Source organism: Theobroma cacao, chromosome 4, assembly GCF_053813885.1.
Source record: "Theobroma cacao isolate CCN51 chromosome 4, ASM5381388v1, whole genome shotgun sequence".
In the NCBI taxonomy this organism is placed as follows: Eukaryota; Viridiplantae; Streptophyta; class Magnoliopsida; order Malvales; family Malvaceae; genus Theobroma; species Theobroma cacao.
In genome coordinates this window covers 1,117,768-1,133,291 of record NC_142642.1, presented here as the reverse complement: position 1 = coordinate 1,133,291, position 15,524 = coordinate 1,117,768, and the positions used below count along the sequence as shown (strand labels likewise).

The following is a 15,524-nucleotide window of genomic DNA, read 5'->3' as shown; positions in this document are numbered from 1 at the left end:
AGGCCAACCCTAGGCCCAAACGCGCTTTCTAACGTGAAAGTTACCTGCCTCCAACATCAATTAGAAAGGTAAAGATATCTCCTAGCTTAATTTTATATATATATATGTACATTTAAGAAAACAGTTTATTATTTTCCTTTGCCTCTAAGTAAAAAAAATTATTTGGAAGATTTCATGAGTCATAAAGTATACCCTAAGGTTAGGTGATTAGATTTATTTTTTTAATTTGGTCAACTCTTCAAATACTTTTCTAACTTATACAGAAAAACGTGACAATTTTTTTTTCAAAAAGAAAATAATATATTGATGGAATGATTGGATCATGATAACTTCAATATTAAAATGTTGTCATAATGTTTTTAAAAGTTTTAAAATTATTTTAAAAAATTTAAATAATTTTTTATTTTTTTATTATATATAATTTAATTAATTTTTTTTATTTTTATTTTTATCAAATCAGTATTTTATGAGTAACCATTGACTTGAATCCACGTGATATTAATATAAAAAATAAAAAATACCACATAATAATATTATCATAACACATCATCATCTAATATAACACATTAACAAATCAAATTTGTGTCACGTGATATAAAAAAATTAAGTAAAATTTTAATTAAAAATAATTAATTGATAATTAATTATAAAATTTATTTAATTTAAAATAAAAATATAAGTACTCGATTGAAAATAATAAAAAAATAAAATTTTATTTAAAATTTTTAAATTGTTCAATTTTTTAAAAAATATTATGCTTAAAATGTTCAAATAATCATTTTTTTCCAACTTCAAGATACACAATAAAACAAAAAATCAATAATAAGTAAAAAAAAAGAAAAGAAAAAGAAAATAAGTTGATAATTCAGACACATTTAAACCTTTTTTTTTTTTTTGCACATGTCATAATGGTTGATTACCTCAATTACCTATAAATTTTAATATAGGATGAAAAACCCTGGAATCAGGAATAAATCTAGGTGAAGCAATATGTACAAAACTTTCGAAAAATCATTATCTTAAAGAGAAAAACATTTCCCTGAATGTAGCAGTAACTTCCAAGTTCCAATCTTTCAAAATTGGAGAGAAAGTCAGAGACAGTTCCCTGTTTCCATGGAGAGAAGCTACACCTTCTAACTCCTCCAACAACAACAAGAGCATGTCTTGCACGCGCTTCAATCTGCGGTTAGCAATCTCCCTCTGTAATCGAAACCCAACTTTCTCTCTCACCAAATCATCAAAACTCAAACTTTAAATCACAGCCAGAAAAACAGTTGTCGACACCAATAACAAAACATAGAACTCAAAGCCTCAGAAAAAACATGGGAACTTCTTGGTAGTTGTCAGAAGAAGAAAAACAGAGAAAACCCAGAAAAGAAAACTCTTGAAGTTTGAAGAGTTTGCAAGGCGATTATGGATACCATGTTATGTGATGAACTACTGCAAGAGATATTTAGAAGACTGCCATTAACTCCATCATCTTCTTTATCAGTTTCTTTAGTTTCCAAGCGGTGGCTTAACCTTTACAGAAGCTCAAAAACTTCTCTTTCTCTCAGGTTCCTTCCACATGCTTCTGTGATTGATTCTCTGTCTTCTCTTCTTTCTTATTACCCTTCTCTTTCTTCTCTTTCTCTTGTTTTATCTGATGCCACCACCGACTCTACCTCCAAGAATTCAAGCACTGCCTTTTATGATCACCTGCTTCTCGTAGTTTCTTCTTGTTGTTCTAACCTGCATCATCTCAGGTTCTTAGCTGGTCCAGTTTCTGTTTCTTCTTTACTGTCTCTATCGAAAGCTTGTTCCCACCTTACTTCTATTACCGTTTCTTTATCTAGGCCTCTTTATTTCAACTGGGTTGTTTCATTTTCTTGTTTAAAGGAGTTATGTTTTTATGTATGCTCTACTGATGGTGTTGATGATGAAGTTGGGGGAATTCGGTTGTGTCTAAATGAGGAATTGGATGCAGAATTCGGTTTAGAAAGTCTTTGCTTGTCAGGAATTCAGGCAGATGATAAGGGTGTTGGTTGGCTATGGAGGAACTGCAAAAGGCTTAAGAAATTGCAGCTAAAGAGCTGTGAGAGTATTGGTGATGGAGAGTCTTTTTCCTCATTTATCCTGTGCGTGGAAGGTCTTCAAGAACTGGAGTTAAGGAAATGTAGGAGTATAGTTGATTGGGTGTTACTGAGATTGGCTGAGAATTGTGCTTCTTTGAACTCTCTGTTGGTATATGATGGAGGCAGCAGAGAGGGTTTGCTGGACTTCATAAGCACTTGCAGGTGTAATCTGCAGAAGCTCGACCTTAGGTTACCGCTAGACCTCAATAATGATCACCTTGTAGCTGTTGCTATGAATTTAAGAGGTCTCTCAACACTCAGGCTTCAAAGTTGCTGTCTTGTTACTGGTGAAGGTCTAAAGACTCTCGGGACTGCCTTGCATTCTAGTCTTGAAGAATTGGCCTTAATAAATTGTGATGTTGTTGAAAGAGAGCCAGGGTTGCTAGCCACACTGGGGCAGAATTTGAGGATGTTGAGGAAATTGGACTTGTCTTATAATGAGACGTTGCTTGATAAGGAGTTCATTTCTATGTTAGTTTCTTGCAATCACCTGACTGAATTGAAGTTGAGAGGGTGCAGAAGGCTAACTGCTACAGCCTTGGTTTCTATATCTAAGACCTGCAAGCGTTTGGAAAGTGTTGATATTATGAATTGTCCTGGGATTGAAGCTCGGGCTGTCGAGTTCTTTGTCTTGAATTGTCCACAGCTGAGACAGATGCAGGTTGAGGAGAGCAAGCTCTCAGCCATTTCAAGGAATTGCATAAAGTTGTAGAGGTAACTAGTGGTTGATGAGTTAATGATTGAAGTACATAATTAAATTATTGAAGTTCCAACAGAATTGCTTTATACCACAAAACTCAGCTTGTTTGCTGTATATATTTCATTTCTTCAGGTCATGGAATGGAAAGAGCTGCTTTGCTCTCTAAATAATCAATGTCTCTACAAAATCTTTGATATTGTAATAAGCCAACTGCAATAAACCTTGAATGTTCTTCTATTTGGAAATTGAAATGGGGAAAAATCATTGTTTCTTATGATATGTTGGTTTCTCTTTGGAATACTGACACTGCACCAATTGTACTTATGCCTTAAATCATTTCATATTCATGGTGCTTGTATGTTTATGAGTTCATTGAGTATAAATGTTTATCAAATAAAGTAGTGCTCGAGAGGCAAGGTATTCCTTTTAGTCAAATTTTCTCTCAATAGTAGATTGAAAGCAAAGCCAGTTAGCCTCCCCTGTTCTCTGGTTGCTCACTGATAGAAAGTTACTGTGGTTATCGTTAAAGTAATGAACCTTTGAAATAATAAATTTGTCTCCCTCGATGGGGAATTGAAATTTGTTTCCTGGAGCGCTCTGACATCTTATTCATGGAGGGATATAAGGGCAAATTCGGCTGTTGACATGTTTACATCAGGAAATGATCATGGCATACTATGTAAAGAAGGAAGATATTTTCATTGATATGATAGCTTGCAATTGTCAGCAGTGCAAAAAGGTGAGCACTTGTTACCAACAAGTCCAATGAAACCATCAGGTAAGTCAGATGTAATGGTAATTTGGCTTTAAATTTTGTAATAATTGGAGAGATTTGGTAATGGCAAATTCGTTTGTCTGCAATGCATCAACAGGAAGAGTTATAATGTTTTGCTATCAAGTGCATAGTCCACGGGTTAAAACACGTTTCAGAGTGTTAGAAGAAGAGAAAATCTTGATCTATCGAATCCGAAACTCCAATACCATGTTATGAGAAGAGAAATCTTGTGTTATATAAAATTTTATATCTTTTAACACAGAGCTTCAAGAATTTATGCTAAGCCTATTTTAGTTACATGTGGAAAAGAGGGTGCTGCAATCGTTCAAAATTCAATAATATTCTAAATTACTCTGCAAGGATATGCATGTTTCTTTCAGCAGCAATGAGTAGCATGTTTTCTGGTAGCCAGGGCAGATCATTCTCGGATTTGGTAATTGCAGAGTGCTTCAGGGGCAGAATATTTCTTGGTGGCTTTGTGTTCTGTTTCAATGGTTATCAGATCTTCATTCAGTCGACTCCCCACAAGGAGAATGATGATGCATGATGCAGGTCATCCATGGCTTCCACTGTCCATGATTACCAATACTCAAAACCTGCTCTACTTATCCAAAACTATCTACTTACCAGCAGCAAATTGTGTGTTGGGGGTTAGAAATCTGGCCACCTGCTTAAGTCTGTTTGTCTTAGCTTGCTGCTAGTAACAAGGACTCTGATGAAACTTGAGCTGTCTTAATAAATCCTGGAAATTGACCAGTAGCATTCCCATATGTTTCTTCTTTCCCATATGTTGCTTTCAATGGAACCTTACTTTCGGCGAAAGGTGGGTAGGTTGGCCATTATGTCATTCCTTTCAGCCACAACTCGGATCTTTTCTGTTTTCTTCCTTATAACTGGATTGTATTTCCTTCCATTACATGCCCAGTTAATGTTATAGATAAATGTCTTCGTCACACATGAAGCTGATACTTTTGTTGCTTGCTTGCCATCTTTTCTGCTCATTCCTCCTGGATTCCCTTGTGTTTTCTAGGAAGCCTGATTAACCAAGGCTTAACTCCAACCCCAACTCGATTATATGCTTTTCCAACGTTTTTAGCCCATGGGAGTTGAGCCATCCTGAACCTAAACATGAACTGGAGCATCTGGTCAGCCCAGGAGCTATAGGGGTTGCCACCTAGCTCTAAGCTTTCGAAGCAACCCGTATGCATTAATATTGGCAATCTTTCTATGTCACGGTTCACATTTTTAATCTAAAATATATATTTATTAAGCAAAAAAAATCCTTAATTATAAATTCAAAACTTATCCTATTTTGACTTTTTGATTGATAGAGAAGATAGATTTACCTTGATCCGAATATATTTCGACTCTGATATTTTTTATGAGAGGATCTTACATCATTGAAGAGTCGGTAAACTCTTTTATTCGAAAAAAAAAATCTATTAAACGGAAAAAAACTCTTACTTCATAACATCCAGCCTATCTTCACTCAAAAATCACAAACAAAACGCAAAAAGATTTTGACTTTCTATAAATGGCTTGGAATACAAAATATGGGTATCTCTTATTATTTTCTTTAACGCCCTTGATCTATAAATAAAAAGAAAATTGGAGGCAGATAGTGTAAAAATATTAAGTTTTTTTTTCTATTTTATTTTAAGATTTTCATCCTAATGTTTTTCTTGCGTTGATATGATAAGCTATTGCTGATTTAAGACATCAAAATTTTGATCTTATGCGTGTCTAAATGCAAGATTTTATGTTTTATGTTTTGATTGATTGTATATTAGATAAATTACAAAAGTATGTTAAAAGGCATAGTATTTTAAAAAGATAAAATTTAAATAATTTTTTATTTTTATTATATTTTAATTAAATTTTTATATTTTTATTTTAAATCAAATAAATTTTTAAAAATTAACGATTAATTAACTATCATGAATCAAAATATCACTTGTTATTTTTATATCCATGTGACATTAATATAAAAAGTGAAAAATATTATATAATTATATCGGCATGCAACATTATAAGATAGGTTAATTTTAACTTATGGACAATTGCGTTGTAATAGTAATTCAACCTAATACAAAAGAAATACTTGATTTGCACAATTAATTATCGTGTTTGATTGAAAAGTTAATGACGAGAAACTAGAGTGTTTTGAATTATAATTAAACACTTCTAAATCAAAATCCGAGTCAAAAAAAGACGCATGTGCCTGTAACCCAATTACCAACTTACAATAGGAATTTTTTGACCCACACGTGACATAAGTCCAACCCTCAACAACAAATGAGCCATGTGGGCCTCTTTGAAACATATAATTCCCATCGAGCAATAGGTAGAATCCTTTACAAATTACTTAAATACATGATCAGATATTATAAATAATAAAATGATTTTGTTCTCACAGTTCACTAAAATTCAGATTTTTGTCACTTCAATTTTTTTTTTAGAATATAATATCACTATCAATATTTTTATGTCAACACGATGCAAAATAAAAATGACAAATAAAGCTTTGACTAATGATTATTAATTTAAAAAATTTAAATAAATAGTTAATTAAACCGAATAAAATATAAAAAATTTATTTCAATTTTTTAAAATAATTCAAGAATTTTTCTAAAGATTTTGTCAACTTAAAACCATTGAACCGAAAAAAGCATTATTTTTAGAAAGTAATTAACTTCATACACGGCACCTTGTATCTTTATTTTCGGACCTCCACAGACCACAACCTTATACTTTCTGACTCTTTTCGGGATTGTGGTAAATTTTTCAACATTACACGTGTACTTGAAAATATGTGTACAATAAAATATTTATGTATATATATTTATATATTTATAAAAAAACATAAACAAAGTAAACGCGCACACGTTTTTTGACAAACAAACCTCACCAAACAATGTTCTTTGATTTCAACTTCTTAATCAAATCAAAGAGATCAAAATTTAGATCAATCAAGCCAATCAGGTCCCTACCAAGGGGAAAGAAAAACACGCAAAGGATAAGAAAATTAAAAGTCAACCAAGTGGACGTCTGCAATCATATGGGACCCATTAAGTAGGGCCCACTATGGTTTATTGGAAACCCAGTGGGCCCACTGGTTCAGCCCACAAAAATGGGCAGCCGCCATATGTAGCCCTGCATTCTTATCAGCAAACAAGGGTAAAAAAAAAAAAAAAAGCCCAGCCGTCATAGACCCGCTTTTCCCGGGCTAAATCCTTTTTGATTTTTTTTTGGCGGGAAACAATCCCTAAATTTTATACCCTAAGGGCAATTTTCCCGCCAAAATTAAAAAAAATGGAAAAACTACCCGGGCAGCCTCTTCTGGGCAGACTATCCAAGGCGGGGCAGCCCCAAGGGGGAGGGCGGGGACAAAACGCCAATAAAACAGAGTATCAAAACCGCGTCAAACCCAAAAAGAAAGCCGATGATTGGTCTGTCAAATGGGTAGGGTACTACTCCTGCCATAACTCATAATTTAATTAATTTTATGGGTTTAGAATCTTCTTTCTCTTAGGATTCCTGGCTCTGCCCATGTGTACATGTCTACATTGGATTCCCCCCTTTTCTCTCAACTTTGTTCTTAGACCAATCCCTCTCTTTCCTTTCTTTCTACATTAATTAGCTCAAACCCAACCCATTATTTTCCCTTAGACGGCTTCTTTTGTAGCAGCAAAATCTTCAATTCCTTGTGAAGTGTGTACATTTTGCTGCAAAATGTAATAATGCAATGCAATTCAAGTCAACAATGTTGAAGATATTTCATGGGGTTTAAGTTTCCTTAACGGAATGGGTAAGGAAAGAACATAGATTTTGTCCTTGACTGGTGAGCCTTTCAACTATACAAACTAGTAGGTCAAATTGATTGAAGAATTAAAAGGAGAAAGCAACATTTATATTTCACTACAACTATTATAGGATAATGATATTTTTTTTGTCCTTTTTGTATTCCCACCCTTTATTCTTTTTGTTTTATATTTTTAATCCAAGTGTATATTTATACATATATATATTTATCATTGAGTCAAATGCTCAGAAGAATATGTAGATGTATTTACATAGACACGACTTGTTTTTTATGCCTACTAATCTAAACAATTTTACCATGATTGGCAGCATATAATGATCCCAATAAAATTTTGAATTGAATTATCAAAATGTTTTGAAGTTTAGATTTTTGTCAAGATTCCTTCTGCACAAGGGGGGACAGGATACTATATAGGGTAGTTAGCAAAATGCACTATCTACCAAGTATTCCCCAGGGTGTGTATTGGTTGAAGCTTGTTTTTAAAGCTCTCCCCCCTCTCATGTAGCCAATAAGGACTTCCTGCCATCTGATCTCTCAAAATAAGATACTATGTTCAGCCAAGATTGGCTCCTTGTTGTACCTGGGGGAGAAAGTGATGCCCCATATGGTTCAGTATTTCCAACATCACTTAGTTTTAGAGATTGTGATCAATGGAACAATAATTCTCCAACTAGTGCTAAACAATTGGTTTGTCCTAGGTTTGGAGTCACTTAGGGTCCCCCTTCAACCTTCAGTTAGAAGAAAAACAATCCTTGCTTATCCCCATCTCAAGATTATTTTATTATCTTTAGCATTAAAATAGCTTGAAAACACCAGCATTATGGTGTCCAATACTTTACTTTATGCTCTATCTCCATTATTGGTCATAAAAATGTGGCAATTGGGTGATGGATGATGGGAGGGAAACTGTTAAACTGAGTAATAGATTGAACTGCAAGTAGCTCTTCTAATGTCCTTATCAAGTTTGATGGTTTTGTATTTGGTCCCCACAGACAAGGAAAATAAATCAAGAAGGTTGCCCACTAAGATTTGGTGAGAAGGCATTAGGCCAAGACATGCAGAAGTCATTCACCTGGATGTAGCTTGCTTAAGAGATGAGTCCATTTCAGGATGGAAACACTATGAGACAAGAGCAGTTACTTTCATTGCTCAAGGGGATCCCTTGTTTATGTGCATGAACCCCTTTCTTTAAAGTATAAGGCCAAAAAGCTTTTTATTTTTCTTTTGATTTTGATTGTCAAAAAGAACAAAAAGACACCCTTAAAAAGCCATTGATTCGATAGCTGATCATGCAAAGAATTTGAAAGATTAATTGTATTTTTTGATGAAATAGCAGTTCACATTCACTGGTATAGACTTTCTGAAATCGTATTACACTACATATAACACCAACTGAGGGAAAGAAAAAAGTTAGTAGATAAAATCTGTTGCTTCCCACCTTGGGACAACAGGAAAAGCCATAAGTAATTAAGTGAAAGAAATATACTTATTACCTAATACAAACAAGCTAAGTTCATGTGACATCTGTTTACACAGTGACACTTAGGGTGAACACTGTAATCCAGAATGAGTACAATTATCTGTCAAAGTTACTTAAGAGACCATAAATTTTTAGTACAGCTTTACTACTATATGCTTTCTTAAAGGAAGCTAATCCCTAGAAGCCCTTTGTTTAATATGCAAAGAGAACCTTAAGATAAGGTTAAACTTTCTCCCACCCTCCCATTATCATCTTTTAGACAAATGGCTTGATCATGCACAGGATATCCTGTCTACTCCATTGTAAACAAATCTAGGTTTTTGTTGTGCAATAAACATGCCTGAAAATCTTATCCACTAACCACATCAGCTCTGGAATAATAAAGCTTTTAAGTTCACAAGCTATGCTCGCCATCGAGTGGTTTGAAAAATACTCACAAAAGTGAACAACCACCCCCCCCCTTCCTAGCTAGCCCTGCATTGGATTCCATGGTTTTAACTTGATGGAAGCTGGAAAAACATGTACAAATTTGGGTTAGTCAAGGGAGAATATTATATATAGATACATATATATATATATATATAGATACACACACAAGTAAAGTGAACAGTACAGATACAATCAACCCAGTTGCAACCTGTTTGGTTTAAGGATCTCTGACCCTTTACCACACCATGGGCATGGAGACAAGACTGCATTACCTCCAAATAAATAATATTTTGATGGTACTTGATACTATTTCCAAAATTAACGCCTAAAAGACTAAATAGTTTCTCGTTGTCAAAAAAAAACAAAAAGCCCACATAGGATTCTAATGTAGCACTCAATATTACTTTGTCTTTTTATAATCAGAGAAAGCATAAGCAGCAACTTGGGGTTTGCCATGGAGTTCCGGGGGAGCTATAGGGTGGTGGGTCAGGTTAAGTGGGGCAGATAGGAAGATTAAAGATGGGTTTTGCAGAGCATAAAAGAAGTACTTGGGCTCTAAGAATATTTGGAGGAGGGATTGGCCACAGTCAATCACAAAATTATGTTGAAGCATTCCCTGCTATAGCATCTCAGCCATGTAAAAGATTTACTTTACAGTATTCGTTGGGACACTTAAAAGTTTTGGCCTTGCGTATGCCAAAAACCTATGTACTCTACACGTGTGTATTTTTGTGTGGAGTGGAGTACTCGGAAAGAGAGTTGAAAGAAAATTGGAATAAGTGCAAGATTGATATAAGATTCCTTGCCATTTTTTACTGAAAATATCTATGCCAATCATTTACTGAGACCCTGCCTGACCTGTAAATGGAGCAAAGATTTTGATGATCAAAGACCACAGAAGCTTGTGATGAATTATAGACTGTAGTGGAGCAAATTTGAAGGCAACTGTGCTCAGTGGCTCTGCCTGCAAACCACTTTTCTTCCTTATTACAGGTTACAAACCAGATTCTCTAGCTAAACTCGAATGACCAAAAACCAAAACTTTTCTTATAATCTTCAAGCTTCAATTCAAACATCTAAATGTCGTGGAGCGAATTTGAAGGCAACTGAGCTCAGTGGCTCAACCTGCAGACCACTTTTCTACCTTATTACAAGTTACAAACCAGATTCTCTAACTAAACTCGAATGACCAAAAACCAAAACTTTTCTAATAATCTTCAAGCTTCAATTCAAACATCTAAAGCGGTACAAGAAGACCCATAATCCGTACCATTCCAATACAAGCACCAAGAGAAAAAAGTATGAACTACTACTAGCTAAATAAAGCAAGAAACTTGAGAATATATACAACCAAAAAAAAAAATGAACTTCAACTGAACTAAAGTAAACTACACTAGTCATTTAATATCATGTCTTTGTACACCTTCAACTCTTCTCCACTATATTGATTAGAGGAGTTACTAATGCAAAAGGGAAAAAAAAAAAAAAAAGGCACAACAAAACCTCCTAACCTAAAAGCTCAAACTTTTACTCTAAGGGAAAATAAGGAAAGCTAATTTCAAACTCAATTTGCTTTCTCAACATGAAGCTTAAATACTGTTTCCAAATCAGGAGGAGTAAAGAACTCCCTAACTCCAGTGTAATGGCATCTTGAAGGAGGCCTTCGCTTTCTTGGAGCAGGAGGGCAAGGTAGTTTGTCTGGTATTCTTGCTTCTTTTGAAGTTGGAGTGGTTGAACATGCTTCTTCTTCATCTTCTTCGATTTCTTTTCCTCTTGGTTTTGTGTTTATTGGCTTCAATGAAGTCCTTATAGCAATACCGGCTATTACCCATTTCTTCCCTTCAGAGTCTAATGCTCCATCTACTTGTGGCTTTTTGGAGAACCCCATTTGTAATCAGAATCGAAGGCGGGATTTTGAGTGAGGAAATGGTTGGTTTTTTGTATGAGAATGACTCAAAACAGAACAAAACAGAGCAATCCAAGAGAAAGGAAAGAGAGCCAAAGCTGCGAAAAGGTGATGTCTTTGACTGAAACCAGCCACAAAATGGAAACAAAGAAGAGAAAAAAAGATGAGTTTTTGATCAAAGGAATCAAAACAAATGAAGAAGCAGAGAGAATAGAATAAAAGAAAAGGAGAGAGCTTTGAACGAGGGGGAAAAGAAAGAGTTTTTGAGGGAAAATAAGAAAGAGCTGTGTCAAAGGGAAAGAGATGTTTATATTAACTTTGATTTCTTAAAAGAGATTGGAGAGAGAGGGAGGGAGCGAGACACAGTTGTTTCTTTAAGAGAGAGAAAGAGGGCGGGCTGCCCGGAAATTTACGGGCAGCCAAAACCGAGTGAAGAAAAATATTTTGGCGCCAAATTTTGGTAGGCTAATGAGCAACGGCTCTTTTTCCCGCCGAGATTACAACTGTTTTCCAGTTTTGCCCTTTGTTTTGACATTATTGATTCCTGGGAAGTGATGCTGCCCAGTCAGGGCACAATCACCGGCGTATTGGCAAAAGGATTTACCAAACGACGTCATTTACGCAGCAGTAGAGTGGGCTGAGCATGAAAATTTCCTTTGATTTGCCCATTAAAGTGTCCATGGATAATAGATTGACCTTATGATAGGCAATTTTGCCATGTTTAGTGAAATTTCAGTCACTAAGTTGATTTAATTCTCTCATTTGATATGTTTTACCGTTGGGAATACTACTAAAATACCTTTAAGATGTATGTATAGGACGTATCCGAACCACATACATATTGTGATTATTCATTAGTAATTCATATTTAATAAATAACATGTACATCGTATTTTTGTAAATATTTCGTGCATTATATATTCAAATACTTATACGCGATCAAATTTTTTATTATGTTACATATTGGTCGATTTAACAAGACTTCACTTATATAATAACATGATACGTCAGGTGAGTCTTCTCTTCATACCGGAAACCTCGATTCTCCACTACACATATATAATATCAATTACTTTATATAATACTCAAATAATTTTCAATACTTAAATTGATTAAAATGCCTTTAAATTTTAAATCATAATATGAAAAAGACAAAGTATTTATTTTATATTACAAATTCCGTATCATAACAATTTATTTGAAGATAATTAAAGTTTAAAATTATATGAATCCTACTCATATGTAAAAAAAAAAAAAAAAAAAAAAAAACCCCTCACATCCTTTTTTTTCTAATTTAAATTTCCCAAATTTCAAATTTCAAAATCGAAGAAAAATAACTAATTATAGCATAAGGTTTGACTAGTGATGATCAACACGTGTGCATGTTTGGACCAAAAGGCCAAAAGAAAAATGGTAGAAAGCAAATTAAGTCCATACCATATTATTGAATGTAAAATTAATGGCTTGTACTTGATGGGGGCAAGGGAATCCTATGCGTGGGTTGAACCAGTTCGACAAAGGAGTAAATCCTCCAAGGAATTTATAGACAAATATCCGACCATATTTCCCCAACACTATATTGCAAATTCAATGCTTTCATTTCATGTGGGTAATATTAATAAAAATAATTCAATGTGAAAAATTCTTCCATTAATTATACCCAAGAGAAATTAAATCTTTTTGCTTTCATTTATAAAGCTAGTGTCTACTATAGTTTTAGGTTTCAGCTAATGAATAATTCTCATTACTATGCTTCACCAATCCACCTTACGTTATGACATTAATGTTATAAAAGAAAATGCAGTCGTATTTGTCAGATTCGGTAGCCGTGAGAGATTGTTCATGTTACACTTTTGGTTTGCTTGTTGCGTGCACGATAAAATAACTTAATTTATTTTGTAGGTATAATATTTGAAATTTTTTTAAATTATTTTAAATTTTTTTTATTTTTTAATTACATTAAATCAATTTTATATACTTTTAACAACGATTGATTAATTATCATCAATTAGAATGTCATTTGTCATTTTATTTCCATGTAATGTTGATATGACAATGACATGAAGGATAAAAAATGTTACATGATAATATCATTATACCACGTCATCATTCATTATGACATGTTAGGTGACATAGAATGATAAATAATATTTTGATAAAAGATAATTAGTCAATCATTAATCATTAAGATTTGAATTGATTGCAATAAAAAAATAAAAATTTATTTTAATTTTTCTAAATATATAGTTAAATCTGTAAAAATGAATACATTTGGGATTATGAAAATTTATTAATTAATCGATATAATATTTAATTAATAAATTAATAATTTATTGGGATATTATTTATCTTTTTTTAAAACATTGAACTTAATACATCAAAGCTTAATCACAATAATTTATTGTAATTATATGAATATTACCTAATTACTGAATTACAAATTATCATTATTCTATATATTTGTTTAACTAAAACAAGTTTATAAATGTAATTAGTCTTATTAAATAGAAGTCATAGATCTATCTATTTGGCGAGTACGTCATGGGAAATGACAAAGAATATGAAATTGAAGGCGATAGTTTTGTACTAGAGTTTGTCTCGTGTAAAGATGCATTCAAAATAACAATCACATTGCATAATTTTCTCTTCTAATATGATAACACCACATAAGAGCTTTTTAATACATTAAGAAAAGTTAGAGATAAGATATAAGGAGACATTAATTTTAAGAAAATAAGTAACACTTAAGTCATATTTCACAAATGTCTCATAATTGAGTTTTGTATATATATAATTTTAATGTATAAAGAGATTATTAATTTATATATCAAATGAGACTTATGTGTTTTTTTAAAAATATATTATCTAATAAATTTAGCAAATTATTAATTAACCACATTGGTCTCAAGTTGAGAACGATCAAAAATATTATTTAATAAAAAAGTTTAATTTATCAAGTATTAATTTATAAAAATTATATTGTATTTATATAAGGATAAGTTATATGCACACCCCTCGTAGTTTTAACTTTTTCCACAATAATTTGTGATTTCTTTTGTCTCAATTAGTACTACGTGGATAACTTTTATTTCCATAAGAAGTTAGATTATTAATTTAGTCTAGTAAAATTATATATATTTTTTAAATTGGAACAATTAGACTAACTTTGAATTGAGGATATATTTTGATAACTTTATTAAATAAAATTAATAGTCTAACATTTTGTGGAAACATAAATTATTCACAAGGTACTAATTGAAAACAAAAAACTATAAAATATCATTCGAAAAAAAAATAAAATTAGAAGATATGTAAATAAAGTTTACCTTATATTTTAATAACCTATTAACATTTATTTTCGACTATGAAACGCTAATTTATTCATAAATTTTAAATATTTATTTTATCTTACAAAGTGAAAGCAACAATATGAGCAAACATAAGTTACTTGCAAAGAAAAATATTAACACACCATAAATGAGTTTTTTTTGATATAATGTTTGAAAAAATCTTTAAATAATTTTTAAAAATTTAAATAAATTAATTTTTTGTTCTATTTAATTAAATTTTTATATTTTTATTTTTGATCAAATAAATTTTTATAATCGATACTTGATCAATTATCATTAATCAAAATATCATTTATTATTTTATACTTATGTGATGTTGATATAAAAAATAAAAATATTATATAATGACATGTTAATAAATATAAAACTTTATTTTTTATTTTTTTTAAAAAAATTTAAGTATTATATTTCCCAACGAATTTTACGGAAAGCAATGATGCAACACATTGGAATCGAGGACCATCAATTGAAAGAAAGGAAAAAACCAAATGAATAGAGTTAGGAGGGGGGTTTGATTTCTTGCGGACAGGAGCCCCGCCCCCGTACTAAGTTGTGAAGCATGCTCTCAAGAATGACAACATGCATGAAATATTTGGCGGGCAGTCGGCGGCCCCCCCATGAAATCTTGATGGTGGGGGTGGCGAATGGACGGCAGAGGCAGCCTTAACCATCCAAAAAAATAAACGAGACAAAGACGTGCTGACAGGGCTCCACCTTAGATCACTAGGCTGGCCGCCACTCTATAATCTGTGAGGCGGTAATCACATGCTTGTCTTCTCATCTGAGGGTCCCACGAATTTGCAGCCATGAATTAGAATTACAGCTTCTGACATGAGCCATATTCCTACTCTTTCATTCATTTGTTTTCAACCTAACAATACAAGTATAAAGTTTATCAACTGTACAAAATAGTACAAACCGTTTATAAATAAAAAGAGATTCATGAG

At 32.6% G+C, this 15,524-nt stretch overlaps 2 protein-coding genes across 2 annotated transcripts; one reads left to right on the top strand and one right to left on the bottom strand.

The window, feature by feature from the left end:
• Positions 1–1,142: 1,142 nt before the first annotated feature.
• LOC18600831 (RNI-like superfamily protein) lies at positions 1,143–3,091 on the top strand. Its single transcript, XM_018120379.2, is given in 2 exon segments — positions 1,143–2,809; positions 2,812–3,091. Coding segments are annotated over 2 exon segments (1,428 nt in total). The 5' UTR covers positions 1,143–1,413; the 3' UTR covers positions 2,844–3,091.
• A 7,433-nt stretch (positions 3,092–10,524) lies between these two features.
• On the bottom strand, positions 10,525–11,525 carry LOC18600830 (cyclin-dependent kinase inhibitor SMR3-like protein). The gene has a single exon (XM_007031510.3). It carries the CDS (start codon positions 11,207–11,209, stop codon positions 10,886–10,888), a length of 324 nt encoding a protein of 107 aa, XP_007031572.1. The 5' UTR covers positions 11,210–11,525; the 3' UTR covers positions 10,525–10,885.
• Positions 11,526–15,524: the final 3,999 nt, after the last annotated feature.